We start from the raw sequence: 14,743 nt of genomic DNA, 5'->3' as shown, positions 1-14,743 counted from the left end.
AGTAGATCTACTGTCTTGTTAGTTTAGAGATTTCAACCCAATGAACTTTTTTAGAATTCAGTTCAAGGATAAAATTACTATTTTCAGTGGAAACAGGTTTATATTAGAGAAGAATGGAAACACAATATCTCAGAGATTTAGATTTTTGTAAAGCCATTTTCATCATTGCTCTTCCACCTTCCACAAGACTACAAACGAGGGCGCACAAGTCAATGAAACTTTCAATTTTTAATAAAGACTCACACCTTGAAAAGGGAAAATTATTTCTCCTGGTGAAACTTTTCATGATGCTGATGTGAACAGAAGTGTGATGGCATAAAACCGGTGCCAGTGCAGTGGCTTGTGGGCATGAACAGGTTTGTTCCCAGGTGGTGCCATTCCTTGATAAGTGGGCGTTTCCTCCTCTGCTGCCGTCAGTAGCACCTCCCTGGTGGCTCAGGGGTTGTTTATGCTGAGTAAGGTGACTCTGACCAGAATTACATTCTAGGAGTGCTTACATGATTTCTCTGTCAGCTCAGCTTCAGCTTGTACTAACAAAGTGCTAAGCAGATGGGAGAGAATAGGGTCAGAGCACTCTAGGTTTTTGTGTGGTTTCTGTCTGAAATCTGTCTCGGGTGCTCAAAGCCTCTTAGATTTCTCCACTTGCTCCTGTATACTGGGGGCAACAATTTCTATCGATATGCAAAATCTATGATTTTTTTTTTTTTCTACCTGCAGTTTAAACTGGTGATTTTTGGGAAAAATTGCAGCTGGGAAAGGAAGAAAGGGAGATACTTAAATGTAGTAAAGGTTATGGAAGTAGAAGAAAAAAAGAAAAAAAACCCACAATGCAAATGCCCAAGAGCACCTTGGCCATTGTAGTAGAAAGTGCTGCTAAAAACCCAGTCATATCAGCATTGGCTAGAGGGAAGGTGCTTCTGACTGTGCACTCTGTTCTTCTCCATCTCCCCTGCTTAAAACAATACCAGTAGATATTTTGGCTGTGTCAAGATTATTATTAACAAACCACTAATTACTAAGCTAATAGAATTAAAAGAAACACCCCACAATTAAGGCCTATAAAATTCATATAATCTCTCTACTTTTGTAGGAGTAGTCTGGCAGGGATGGCAGAGCCCCATTACATGGCACAGGGGGTGGCTGGGTTCCAGGCATTATAAGTCATTGGGTCTGTGGCAACTTGTACTTCTTGCTGCTGTTGTTAAGAGACTATTTTAGGGCACACGTATTTATTTGACCTTAACCTACTAAGACCACACTAAGCCATTAGTTTTTCTTCTGGTGAATCCCATTAATTAACCTGCCAAATATTTCATCAGAGTTCCTAATGGGAAAACCTACAGAGGAGCTAATGTTTTTTATGGTCACTAATGCAGTTTATCTTACTGTAGATCTGGAGGGACTTGGTCATGGATCAGGATCCTGTTATGCTAAATGCTGCTAAATGTGGATCACATCCCATGGTTTTCCTCACAGAACTTATCATCTGAAGAGACTTTGTCAACAGATCTTCCTTGGGGTAGAGTACACATGGACTGGAAAGATGAAACAGTAAGAATTGCCTTTTTTGTTGTGAGATATATTTAAACAATATAAACATAACTTTAAAAGTCATACTTATTTAAAAGTCAAACCAACTGTATCTGGCCCCCTGTTTGTGACTGTGTTCCAAATTCTTCCACTTGCCATTTTATGTATAATCAGAAGTCATAGTTTTATTTTGATCTTGTTCTTATTCATGAATTGATATATGCAATGCTAAATGTTTGCTTCTAGATTAAATTTTTAAACAACAGTGAATTGCTTAGAATGTTGCAATTAAGACTAAAATAAAGCATGAATTCTAATGTGCCATGTCTTTTGTTCAAGTATATACAGTCTGCATTTTTCACATAGACTAGGTGAATTTCACCTTTACACTGTACATTTGCAATTAATTTTCAGCTAGAGAGGATTTAATTGCTCTTTTTGCTGACTTGTTTGAACTCTCAGGTTAAGCTGAAAAGATGCTGTGAAATATGGAAAAAGAGGAAGAAACAGAAACATACAAATGTTCATCATTAGCTAACTGCAGGACACTGCAAGTAAGAGAATTAAGCTGATAAATATGCTTCCTGTATAACACCTCAAATCCATGTTGTACTGTTCATCTTGCAGCTATGAATCTGAAGGGACTGGTTAGAGTAGGGATCTTCTTCAAATATTGCAACAAGACACATTGTGTTGCTGTTATATGATGATCAGTTATAAAATGATAATCATAGAAATTTTCAAAACTGGACTTCAGTGCTACTCAGAGTATTCCCGCCTGAGCTGATCACTCTCTCTAGGTTTCAAGCAAACTAGAGAGGCAAGCAGTGTTTTTAGATTTCCTATATCCAATTTTGAGACTACTCAGTGCAAATCCAACTCTTATAATGGCTTGCAGTTCAATTAGTTTTTCAACATGATGTGGGGTTTTTGCATGTTTCATCTTTCTCTTAAAAAAAAAAAGAAAGAGAGAGAGAACAGAGAAAATATTGTGGCCTCAACTATTTTCCTGTCACACAGCCTTCGGTTCCTATTTCCCAGACAGATCTCCAAACTTGAGTATTGACCCCGAACTTTGATAGAAGTCAAGGCAAATGTGAAGGTGACCATCATTTTGTGCTGAAATTTGTCTTTGGGCATATGTCCGTCCAGGGTTGGACAGTCAAGAGCATGAAAACTGAACATTTTTACAAAAAAATATTACTTTAAAATGTTTAAAAGTTTCAGAAAAATATTTAAACTGAAAAATGGTAGATTTAGATTTAGACTAGATTTTAGGAAGAAATTACTCACAATTCCTGAGGGTGTTGGTGCTCTGGCCCAGGTTTGGCCAGTGGCTGTTGTGGCTGAGCCATACCTGAAGCAACCTGGTCTAGTAAAAAATGTCCCTGCCTCTGGCAGGGGTTTGGAATTAGATGGTCTTTCAGGTTCTTTCCAACCCAAACCACTCTATAACGTCTCTATATATGATTACTCATGGGTGGATACACTGGAGACAACTGAGGGCTCAGAAGCTAGAAACCAATGCACAGAACAGAGAAGAAAAGCCAGCAGCGCAGGTGACTAGTCCTACCAAAAGCCTGCAGAGGAGCCTTCTGATACAGCATCATCTGTTAGTGAAATAAACTATTTCATGATTATCTGATTTCTCCTGTATCCAGAAAATTCCTGGTTTTGTTGCAAATTGCTAATTTTAAAAAAAATATTTCTACCTGGCTATTTGAGTCAAAATGAGTATCAGTGTTTATTAACATATGGTACAGAGATCTTGTGTATCTGGGTGACCTTCCTGTTTGATGGCTTCCTTGTCTGCATTAAAGTCCCACAGCCCATTGTCCCATGTCCTGCTGGAGTATTTCTGTCCATTGGAGCATGGAAGGGGTTCAGCTCTCACCATTATTTTCAAGTCCCTGAGTCATCTGAGCCCTTTTTTTTTCTGGTAACCACCCATGACTATTACGGGATGTGTGTGAACACCCCCTCCCTCCCACAGTCACAAACCTTCTTGGTTGTTCCCCTGACCTCTACTCAGGCTCACACCCAGCTGAGCACACAAGTGTCTACATGCACCACAGTGATATCTGATGTTGTCTTGGTGGCCTCTCAGACCTTGCTGCTTATTTGTGCTGAGAGATAGAAGTGAATTTAGGCCATGTCTTTCTCTCCTCCCTCCCCCCTTTTTACAAGGATTAATAAATAGCTGAATTCTACTTGGCTTGACTTTTGTTCTGTCTTAGGGTTTGCTTCAGTACATAACGATAATTTCCTGCTGAACTGCTTCTGCTGCACAGTGCCTGTTTCACTTCCCTTCCAAAAGAAGTGACTTCAGAGTAAATACCCAGTTCAGAACTGTGTGACTCCCAGCCAGGGTTAAATCTGACCACAGAGCCTTATGATTTTACTCAGCTTCTGATTTCACCAGCAATGGCTTCCAGTTTTGAGCTAAAGTATGTTTGTTGTGAGGAGAGTGCCCAAGTTTTTAGCTGTCAATGCTCAACAATCTGCAAAGAAGAACACAACTCTAAGATAACCTATGCAAATGATCTACTCTTCTGAGCTGCAAAACTGTGAGAGAAGGGTAAAACTACATTCAGAGTGGTTTGCCCTTGCTTTTTCAGGTCCTCATTTTATTACGAGGACTGGAAAACCACTTTGTCTGTGTGAGTGCTCAGCATAATTATAATAGAAATGGCATGACTATTATTATTTCTGTGCTGGAGGTGGTGCTGCCTGTGGCTCTCCACAAAAGTGTGGAGCTCTCTTCCCTCCAAAGCTTTAATAAAATCAAGAAGGAAGAAGAGCAACATCTTGTTGCGGTACTCTGTGAGTTGTGGGTTAGGTTGGAGGGTTATGTAAGGGCATGTTTGCATACAGCCAAGGTGCATCATGCAGACAGCCCTGAACTAAAACACCCCAATATACACCTCTGGCCAGAAATCCCCAAAGATTATTTGCTAGCTAAATGCAGCAGGAGCACGTGGCATATGTACCAACATGTCAGTTACCCTGAGTGAAGGGCTTACATCCAAGAGAAACAGCCACTGCCATCACAGACAGTGTAGCTGTGACACCCCCAGCCCCAGGCTGATGGGGACAGAGCCCCTGGCAGCTCACAGGCCCTGGGCTAAGGGGAGCAGCTGAGGAGCTGCTGTGGCTGCACCTCTGCTGCTGGGGGCTCCTGCACACAGCAGATGCAAACCCACTGCTTTGTACACGGCTCCCACAGGTGTAGACGGTATGCACAGTGACCTGGAGCTGGGACCTGGAGGTGGAGGAGAGTTATTGAAGGGAGATGAAGGGCAAAGAAAAGACAGCAGTTTCAGAACAGCCAGGCAGGCAGGCAAGAGAGCTGCTGCCAGGGCCAGATGAGGGGAGTCCTCCAGGCTTGTCATCCCCATCCCAAAACACAGCACTGGGAATCTCACTGCTGTCACAACAGATAGCCTTTAGGAGGGACTCAAGGAAAAGACACCAGTGGTTTTACCACCTTCTTGTTTGAGGACTGTATTTGGTGTGAGGACAGCATGGGGGAACACATGACGTTGCCTGTAGAAAAGCAAATATTACCATGACCTGGGCTGGTGCTGCTGGAGTTGTGGAAAGGCAGAGGCAAAGTGCTGAAATGGATACATGAATGAGAAGGGCTGGTAAATGAACAGTTTAAATGAAAGCCTGAACCTGAGATGTGTGTAGAGGAAGCAGCTGTTGAAAGGGGTAGGATGGTCAAACCACTAAGTAGGAAAGCAAAAGGTATGGACTGGGAGGAGTTGTTGTGGGGGCCACAGTGACAGAGGTTGCAAACAGACTGCATGGAAGTGTCACAAAGAAAACAAAACCATTCTGAAACAGAAGGTACTGTGTTACAGAATAAGCATGTTGAGATCTTTTAACATAGGGAACCACAATTAGAAATTCTCACTCTCCAAACTTCAACTGGGAAAAAATCAAATGCTGTGTGATTACAGACTTGTTTACAGACTCTTTGATTACTGAACTATATTCAAATGTTTAACCTGTAGTAGGAAATATTCTGTGTTAGAAAACTTAAACAAAATTTAGAGTTGAAGTAGAGGCTTTTTAATTTTTGACAAAAGTAGCAAGTGTTCTACTTCTCCAATTACTTTTCTGATAGTTAGAAATTCATTCTTGAATAACATACTCCCACTTTTTCATAGTCTCCCAATTAGAGAGAGAGGAGAAAAAAAGTTTTGCCATAATCTTCTTAATGAAATGCAGTCACCAAAGTTTCAACATGCAGTTTTCTTGCTGCAGTAAAGTCAGCTATTGGGCAGGAGTGATGAACTCTACAATAGGTATTTAACATAACTGATAATACAGTAAGCCATATTCAGAAGGAAAAATTACAGTCCAGGAGACACAGCTCTCTAAAAACCACCCCAAACCCCCTGGCATTTTTTATAGCAATTTTAAGATCATTTTTGGAGGACACCTTCCTTAATCAAATACTATTTCCTTTAAAGATTAGTGTTCACAGCCTAATCATGCTGCACTTAGCTTAATTTGCTTTGCTATGGTCTCATTAAATTCTTTGTTTTGGTCAGAAACCCTGCCATGGCTTGGCAGAGAAACAGGAAATCTTCTCTCCATCTTGGAGGGTTGTGACTGCTCTTTCATTTTAACACACAGACTGGAGGGTGCTGCAGCAAATTACATGTGGGTCACTCATTCATTCCTATGTAAGGAGCTCACAACCCCTTAAAACACTTTGTCAGCTGGACAACTGGAACAAGAGGGAGAAAAATAATTCTTGTGTCAAAAATGTCTCAAAATGCCATTATATCACTTAGATCTAGTGTTTAATTTTAGGTTCCCTGAAACCTCAATGGCAGCAATTCCTACAACTGATTGTTGAGGCTGCTTTCATCCCATCTCAGCTTGTGATAGATTCAGCATTTGGTGGTCAAGAAGAGACTTTCCTGAATTGCTACTGTCATTTGTGCTGAGAAAGTGCACTTAAGGAACAACCTGGCACCATTACCTGTTATTTGATCTGGAATCTGTGAATCAGAATAAAGCACAAGTGATAAATAGTAGAGGTTTGGCACTATTATTTTGCTGGCAGATGAGGAAATGTGTTTTTCCTCACTGAAGTTTGGAAGTCCATTAAAAAGTTGAGAGTAGATGTGTCATGGTCACCCCTACACCTGCAGGAGTATGCAGACAGATGTGGTACCTTGCAGTCTTATCTGGGTCCATGGAAAGTGTCTCCTCACACAGACAGTGAGCAATAAGGAGTATTTTAATTGCTGGATGAGCTTCTGCCAGGTATGAGCTCTAACTAGGCTCCCCTAGTGCTGTCATGCACATCATCTTCAGCTGAACAGAACTAAGAAGAAAGTCAAACTCTTTCCTATTTGCATCCTGCACCAGAAAGGCAGGAACTGGCTTTCAGGGATAAGACCCACAAGCACATGTGAAGGGTCAGTAGAACAGGCAGAGCTACACTTTTAGCAGCATACCTTAAAATAGTTGGCTTTACCACACTGGTGCAACCATGGCTTTTGGTAGCCATGCCTGTGTTCTGGACATGCAGGGGAAGGCACTCACATGTCTTTCCATTTTCTATTTTATTCATTATATTACAGAGATGCTCATTTAGAAGTAATCTTTATATGTTGGCAAAGAACTACTTCTGCCCAGTAATGTCAATTTGCTCCTCTTACTGGAGCAAATGGAGCATAGGTTCTCTCTGCTTGAGATGGATTGCCTGAGAACTTTATCAGCAAACTTACCAGATGAGGACACTATGGGAATGTCTCCCTTTGGGCAAATGGGTCATGATTTTAAAGAGTACTACAGAATACTTAAGAAGTTTTTGTACCACTAAACCCCTCATGATTTACTATTCTGGACTATTTTTTCTTAAGGAATTTCTTAAGCATAATGTTTGCTGCTAATGGTGAACTCCCATTTTAATTAAAGTATTTTACGAAATTTTTCCCCAGGATTATTTGCTCATTAATGCAGGTAAGTTCTGAATTTTTTATTATTTATTTATTCTTGATGGATGTGCTAAAATTGTAATCACATGCTTTTATGAACTTTTGGATTGTGATAGTTTGGAGAGAACACACTGTTAACTTGAATTTTGCAACATTTGACTGTGAGCTTTACATATTATACCAATAATAGTTTGATTAATTGGTTTGTACCTGCAGGAAAACTCTTACAGAGTGAATGTGGATTTGCTTAGGTAAAACCTGTGAGATTTTTCTATACTTGAAAAAGAACACAATTAGACAGATTATTGTATAGGACAAGCTGCTTTCAAAGAGCATAGGTAATATCACAGAAAAAAGGCAGCATAGTGGGTACCCAGCTCTGAATAAATCTTTTAAAATTTAGGAAGAATTAAGAAGAATTCTTAATTAAGAATTGCCATGAATTAATTAATAATTTAAAAAATTAAGAAGAATTATGAAAATCAATTTCCTTCACTATTTTCGAGCTCAAATATTATTTATTCTTCTAAGATTTAACTTTCAGGACTTCTAATCTACTGTTGGGGGCTTGAACTGTCCAGTTATCCTAGATGAAGATCCTCTGTCTACTCACCAATTACAGATGATAATTGGGGTGAGGGTCATGATACTAATCAGTTGCACAAATGACCTACATGGGGAAACAAACAGATGAATAATATCTCCAGATCATCACTACTGGTAAATATTGCTCTGGTGAATATTTGCATATACATGATGGAACATTGCTTGTTTGTTTTGGGATTTTGGTCGGTTGGTTGGGTTTCTGCTCTCGAGAAAAAAAAAAACAAAACAAAACAAAAACAACTCCCCACTCTCCAAACTTCTGCATTTGAACAAAAGTGATTGAAGGGAGAAGCAAAACTTTTTTCAGGGTTTTTTTTTTTTTTTCTTTTTTTTTTTCCGTTTCATGACAATGCTAGCAGGAATTACTGCTTTAAAAAAAATCTGCTGGTGTGTGCTTCCTGTTCCAGTTTGTTTAGTCACAAGTCTGAATTAGATCTGTCTGTTGGTTGGTTTCATTTACTATAAACAGGTCTTGTGCTTTGTTTCAATACATCAAAGCCCATAGCCAGGCACAGACAGGTAACGTAAAAGGGGGTAAGAAAGTTTACAGTCTTGCTTCATTGTTTCTTTAAGCGTTCCAGACGACGGTCAGAGGGATCACAGGGAGTTTAAAAGAAGGCTTGGTTGTTGGTTTTTTTGTCTATATAAACTGGTTTCTCTTTTGTTCCTTTTCTAGAAACCACATGTAACTTTAGGTCAGAAAAGTGTAAAATGTGGCAGTTCTTAAACCAGTGTTACCGCTGCCCTGGGGTAACTGGATCAGGCAAAGGTGCAGGCTCCTCTCTCTGCTATATGCTGATGCCTGCTGCTGTCCTTCAGGTGAGTACCAGAGGTTTATTTTCTTTCCAAATATCCATCCACCTGAAGGAGGCAGATGGCTGAGAAGCATATCTTCTCATAAGTGAAACTGCCCCCTCCCCCCCCCAAAAATCACTGTTTTAGCCCTTTATAGATAAATGCGATTCACGCCCTCCCACAGTATTTTTAGTAAAGCTGCTCTAAAAGTTTGCTTCCTTCCAGCCCTTGCATCTCTCCAGGTTTTCGTCTCTGGTGTTTTTTTTTTTTGTTGTTTGTTTGTTTGATTGGTTGGTTGGTTGGGTTTTGGGGTGGGTTTTTTTTGTTTTAATTTTTGCTTCTGTTTTTGTTTGGGGGGGTTGAGGTTGGGGTTTTTTGTTTGGTTGTTTTTTTTTTTTTTTTTTTTGGAGGGGGGGTTGCTGGTGGTGTTTTTTGGGGGGGGTTGCGGAGTTTTTGTTTGTTTTGGTTTTTTTTTTTTTACTCTGCCCTCTTAAAACAACAGGAATGCTGGCTGGCCCTCAGCCAGGCAGAACTCAGCAAGCAGAGTAAAATTTCAGTTCAGATTTACGGGAAGGTGTTGGGAGTAAAAATCTGGTTTGGTGAGTTTAAGGCAGGGAGTAGTCCAGAGACAACCTTGCTACTGTGAGTGTGGAGAGAAAGAGAGGAGGGGGGGGGAGGAGGATAATAAAAACCACCCAGGCTGGAGATTAGAGACCGATTTTTCCCCTGTCCGAGTTTCAGTGCATGTTCTTGAGCTTCTGCAGCCTTATCGAGTTTGTAGGCAGAAAGCCGGGTCTGGGGGTGGAAGAGCTCTGCGGGGCCGGCAAAGAGCTCAGCGCCCCGCTCAGCGCCCTGGAATGTGCGGCTTAGGGCAGGGGCGAGCAGGGGCTTTGCCTTAGCTGGTACTAATTGAAAGTTTTAGTACTCACAAACTCTCTTAAAAAAAAAAAAAAAAAAAAAAAAAAAAAAAAAAAAAGGCGCAAAGAAGCGAACGAAGAGCCAAGAGAAGGGGTTAAGATTGGGAGAGCTGTTGCTCCAAGCAGCAGTGCAAGGAGTTGCTCAACTCTCGTTTAGCAGCGCGGTAGGAAGGACAATGCATTAAGGTCGCTACCCCAAAACGCTGCCGTGGCCGCGGATGGTGCTGGGCGCTGCCCTGGGCTCCAGGTAGGTACCGCCGCTTCTCGGGCTGCTCCTCACTTCCTCCGTCCTTAACCGCGGATTGGATCGTACCTACTCTTCTGTGATTGGGTTGACAATGTAAGCGAGCAGAAGTTCACTCAGAAAATACATTTTAAAGTATTTTTACGGGGGAGAGGCAAATGGAGAGGGCTGCAGAGGTTTTCGGTGGAGTTTTGTTGACTGTTTCCAATGTCAGGTTTCTGGTGATTCTGAAGATGACAGATGAGAGGCAGAGGCAGGTACTAAACAAGGACAGATTGAGAGGTGATTTGCAGATTTGAGAGTTTTAATTATGTGTTTCTCCATGTCAAAGAAAAAGCACATCGTGACTTGTCTAATGTCTTTGGAGTCAATTTCGGAAGAAGTGTTTTGTTTTATGGCTGTTTCTTCTTTTTGAACACTTAAGATGCTGTAGTTTGTATAGACCGAGAGCCGTGGCACAAGTGACAGGGAGGTGACAGAGGGCTGAGTCTGCTGTCTGCTAAGCTGTTACAGACATTAGCATAAGAATGGGATCTTATCTGTGAGAAGTTTCTGAAGACCATTTGAAATACATGTATCCATCAGGAGGTCAAGCGTCTTCATGCTGAAATATGTCTGATTAAGATGAGAAATACTAGTGTCTCCTCACTCATGTTAACAGAAATAGTAGATCTAAAAATTTTTTTAGACGTAAGGTTACACAGCTCATCTCTTCTTAGGAATTTTAAATAAAATTTTGACCTAAACCCGATTTATTATAATGCTTAAAGATGGGCTGGGACCTTACAGGTGGCAAAATCCCTACTACATTTTATCGGCTCAAGCGGGCTGACCTGGCAGAAGGCAGGAGCATTAGACGGGGCTGAAATGAGCCGCCCGAGGCTAACGCGAGCTGAGTATCGGTGCCCTTATGTGCCTCCCAGACTTTGCAAATGATCATTTGGACAAGCCTACAATTATTCTGTACCAGTCTGGCCGAGCTGGCAGATGCGGGAGGGGAAGGCGCGTGTTTCACAAGGGGACGGGAAGCGCAGGGAGGGGCGGGCTGCCAGCGCAGGGCCCGGGGGCAGAGGTCGCCCCTGGTGTTAAGCGGAGCCTGGTATACAGCTGGAAAGCTGGAAGGCGGCTCGCACTCTCAGAGAGGAGGTGGAGATAAGGCCGGGAATGGGCCGCTGCTCGGTGTCCGGCAGGCTCGCAGCTAAAGCTCAGAGTGCTGTCTGCGAGATAAACGAAGAGACAAACACTCCCATTGCACATTCGTTTCTCTTTCCCGCCACTCCCCTGCATATTCCCGTCCTGAGAGAGGTTGTTCTCCTGGCTTGGTTCAAAACTGCATCCTGCCGAGAGCTGAGAGCGGTTGTCCCCACCTCTCCTCGTAGCCCGGGGAGAGCCCAGCTCCCTCTTCTGCTTTTGGGGTCTGACCTCTCTTGAGACACAGGCCCCGGGCTCAAGTGTTGTTAGGGATATATTGGAGTTGACTGGCATGTAAATAATTGCTAATTTGCAATTGCTAATAATTTCTGAGTGTCTCTGCTGCAGCTGAGGATGCAAAACCTTTGTTTGAAGTTTCAGAAAATAAAAGAATTTGCTGCCTTCAATACAACAGATTTTTTAAAAGTTGAAAACATTGTAATAAAAATATTTAATACAAGAAGTGGAGATGGTAGAGCTTTCAGGGAATACTGTTTCTATGTCTGTTTGGTCTGAATCCTTGATCTTGTGTGACCTTCCCCTGGCTGGCTTCAGCAGAGCTATCCCTGGGACTGGGGTCTGCTTTTGCAGCTTCCCACATTTTGGAATCTTGGATTCCTCCACATGGCAAAGCCCCCTCACTTTGCTACCACTCTGTGAAATGCTACACCCTCTTCTGTGAAAGCTGTGAGAACATCTGACAGCTACAGAAGACCAGAGGTTACCCTGGAGTGAAAGTCCCTGTGGGGTTACCAGAAGAGCCCACAGCACGGCCAGGTGACACGTTCCAGCAGATGTTACACCCCGTTTATGGGTGAAACAAAAATGTAATCTTGCCTTTTCATTCAAATGGCCCTCATCACTTGTGTGCATTTTCCTGAACAAATATTGCTGTGATTTACTGAGAAATTTAGTTGGGGCAATGTGTTCTTTGTGAAGAAACATTGCCAGATCCTGTTCCTGTTAAAAAAGAAATCAATGATGAACATAAGGATGAACATAAAGATCAGGTTTGCTCTGTAGCAAGGAAGCAGATCTAACAGATTAACTATTAAGAGACTATCTCCATGCCTGTATATGGCTGTATGTAGTTGCCTCTTTTGTCATGAACTTGAAATCTCCAAATTACTGATGACTTAAACCAACAAATCCTTCCTGATATTGTAGGCACTTTGAAATTTGTTTTGTAAGGCAATTTTTAGGTGCAGTTTTCCAGTTTGTAAAATGGATCCCACAAACAGGATATTTTTGTCTGCTCCCTTACCAGAGGGAAGGACTCTGACCTTTATCTTTCCAGTATGAGGCCTAAAATAATATTTCTTTCTGTTGTAGTAATATTTTTTTCAATAAAATGCTTCTGGGTACACCTAGCTCTTGCCAAGATCAGGAACATCTCAGCAGCCTTGCTGAGACAATGCAGGCTTTGTATAGCTCTGGCTGGTAGGGCTTTGGTGACACAGTAAACTCAACAGAGGAAAGCAACTTTTTAGTAACTGCAAAGCTGACTACCTGATACTTGAGGGCATTTTTGTCCTTTCCAGGCTTTCATCTGCCCTGATCCCAAGTAAGATTTTATTTGAAAAGAAGAAAGAGGTTTCTGATATTTTTAAAATGTGTTTTACAAAATATGCTTAAAATCTGGATGTTATCTTTTCCTTAGGTAGGTAATAAAGCTGAGACTGAGTCAGCACAGATGGGCTTGTTTGCCATGAGATGGAAAGAAAATACAAGGGCATGAGAATCCTCAACCAATAATGTGACAACAGTAACTTTCATGTATTTCCAAAGGGGGAATAGCTTAACCAGCCACTAAAAACTGAGAGGTTTTCTATCCTATTTCCCAATGTGAGAGCCATTGGGAGGTTTACTCTGGAGAAGCAGCACTCCAAGTGATGTAGCTCAGAGTTTGCATTCATATTTTGGCCTTTTGAGTACCCAATGGATGGGCTGGAGTTGTGCCTTAGAAATAAGCTGAGATACTGCTTCGGCCTTTTTGTCTTTTATCAGAGAAATTTAGTAAGCTCCACCACAAGTCAGGGTGTAGACTGAGTTTCAGCAAGTTGAGTTCCCAGTAACATTCAAGATGTCATTTATGCCTGCTGTGTCACAGACCTGGGATTCCTGACCTGGGTGTTTCTGCTGTGCAGACCTGCTCATACAGGCGCAGCGGAAGGGCTGTCACTGCATGAAAGAGCTGGTGAGAGGCAAGAGATGGGATAGGTGCTAGTGGAGCACAAGGAAATGGTGAGGGGTCAGCTGGGCACAGAGTGCCAGCAGACTGGCTGCTGTTGTACTCTCCCAGCAGCAAGGGTGAGACTTTAGAAGGAATTTAGGAGAGGTGAGCAAAGTTCCTCTGCAGCTGTGACCAGGGAGATAGTCCCAGTGAGGAATTATGAAGGAAAACAGAAGGGCATATGATAGGTAGCATAAAATAGGTGTTCATAAGCTGCAAAAGACACCTGTTTGTGCCATTCAGCTCTGCCTGCCTGAGCAAGTACTGTATGTAAGGACATCTTTTATTTTATTTGTTATAAGATGGAAAGAGGATCAACGGGAGTACAGAAAATGAGTGTCACATTCAAAGCTATGAAAATTACTCTTGAAGAAATATTTGGAAGATGAAACAGTGGATAAAGATTGTAGGTCAACAGTGGATAAAGATTGTAGGTATGAGGTCTAAGTGGATCAAATTAAGAAAGAGCAAAAAGGAATGTCACCATTAATGAGCTAATGTGAGGGTAAGACTCCAGGGAAGTATTTAAGTTTTGAGGGCAGATAGAATAGCCAGTGTCTTTGACATACATGCAGAAAGCATCAACAAGTCTTAGCTGTACCTTGAAAGAAAGACTGCCCAAATAAAAAACTTGCAAACATTACTGCCTGCAAACTGAACAGTAATGGTCACTGTGGAAAGGAGAGAAAATAGACTTTGGGTATTCCTTGAGAGAAGGGCAGTATTAGAGAGTCTGCTTTATCCACCTGTAGCTGGAAGTGATGGCTGGGCTTTCAGCAGGCAGTCTTTCAACCTTTCTAGCAGAAGAAACAACTGAGAGGTGTTGGTTGGGCTGGATATTATGGGGAAGAAAATCAAAGAAAAATGAAATGTAGGGAGAATTTTGCAATTTGACTTGGTATAGAGATAAGGGCTAGAAGCAAAAGAGAAGCCATGGGAGTTGATGGAGTGGAAATTGCAAAAAGGCTGAATGGTGGACATAATGGAGGAGGCTAAGGGATGGTGCTGAATGGGACCACTTGTAGTTTGGTGAAGGAAAAACTCAGCAGTAGATAGCCTCTGGACAGTGCAGGCCAAATAAACAGACTTTTTCAATGAGGAAAAGAGAAGGATCAGGGCAGCAGAGGAACAGAATTGGTAAAATGGACCCAGTGTGACAAAGAGTGTGATATGGGTCACCAGCATAAATCAGCAACAATAAGAGAGAAATGGGAATCAAAACCCAAGAAGGAAGGTGATGGACTTGGTGAAGGGGAGGCATTTG

At 41.8% G+C, this 14,743-nt stretch overlaps 1 protein-coding gene and 2 long non-coding RNA genes across 4 annotated transcripts in view; all 3 read left to right on the top strand.

Moving 5' to 3' along the window:
* LOC310909237 overlaps positions 1-1,788 on the top strand; it is a 31,124-nt gene extending 29,336 nt beyond the window's left edge. Inside the window, exon 6 of the long non-coding RNA XR_014590041.1 lies at positions 1,392-1,788. This is a non-coding gene — a long non-coding RNA (uncharacterized lncRNA). The remainder of the gene's footprint in view (positions 1-1,391) is intronic.
* A 204-nt stretch (positions 1,789-1,992) lies between these two features.
* LOC310909238 lies at positions 1,993-8,090 on the top strand. Its single transcript, XR_014590047.1, has 3 exons — positions 1,993-2,084; positions 7,497-7,518; positions 8,025-8,090. It is a non-coding gene; the product is annotated as an uncharacterized lncRNA (long non-coding RNA).
* Positions 8,091-8,811: 721 nt separating this feature from the next.
* RBM47 (RNA binding motif protein 47) overlaps positions 8,812-14,743 on the top strand; it is a 77,666-nt gene continuing 71,734 nt past the window's right edge. Inside the window, exon 1 of one of the 2 annotated variants that reach the window (XM_083860852.1) lies at positions 8,812-8,918. Coding sequence is in view for 1 of the 2 variants with exons in the window: in XM_083860849.1 (XP_083716975.1) it covers positions 10,030-10,058 (29 nt within the window). In the remaining variant the exon portion in view is untranslated. Of the gene's footprint in view, positions 8,919-9,899; positions 10,059-14,743 lie in introns of those variants that run through there. The other variant, XM_083860849.1, reaches the window with a different exon arrangement.

The sequence above is a fragment of the Zosterops lateralis genome, assembly GCF_965231275.1.
Source record: "Zosterops lateralis genome assembly, chromosome: 5".
NCBI lineage: Eukaryota > Metazoa > Chordata > Aves > Passeriformes > Zosteropidae > Zosterops > Zosterops lateralis.
Note: the sequence above shows the minus strand (reverse complement) of the source record. Positions and strands in the feature narration are given on the sequence as shown.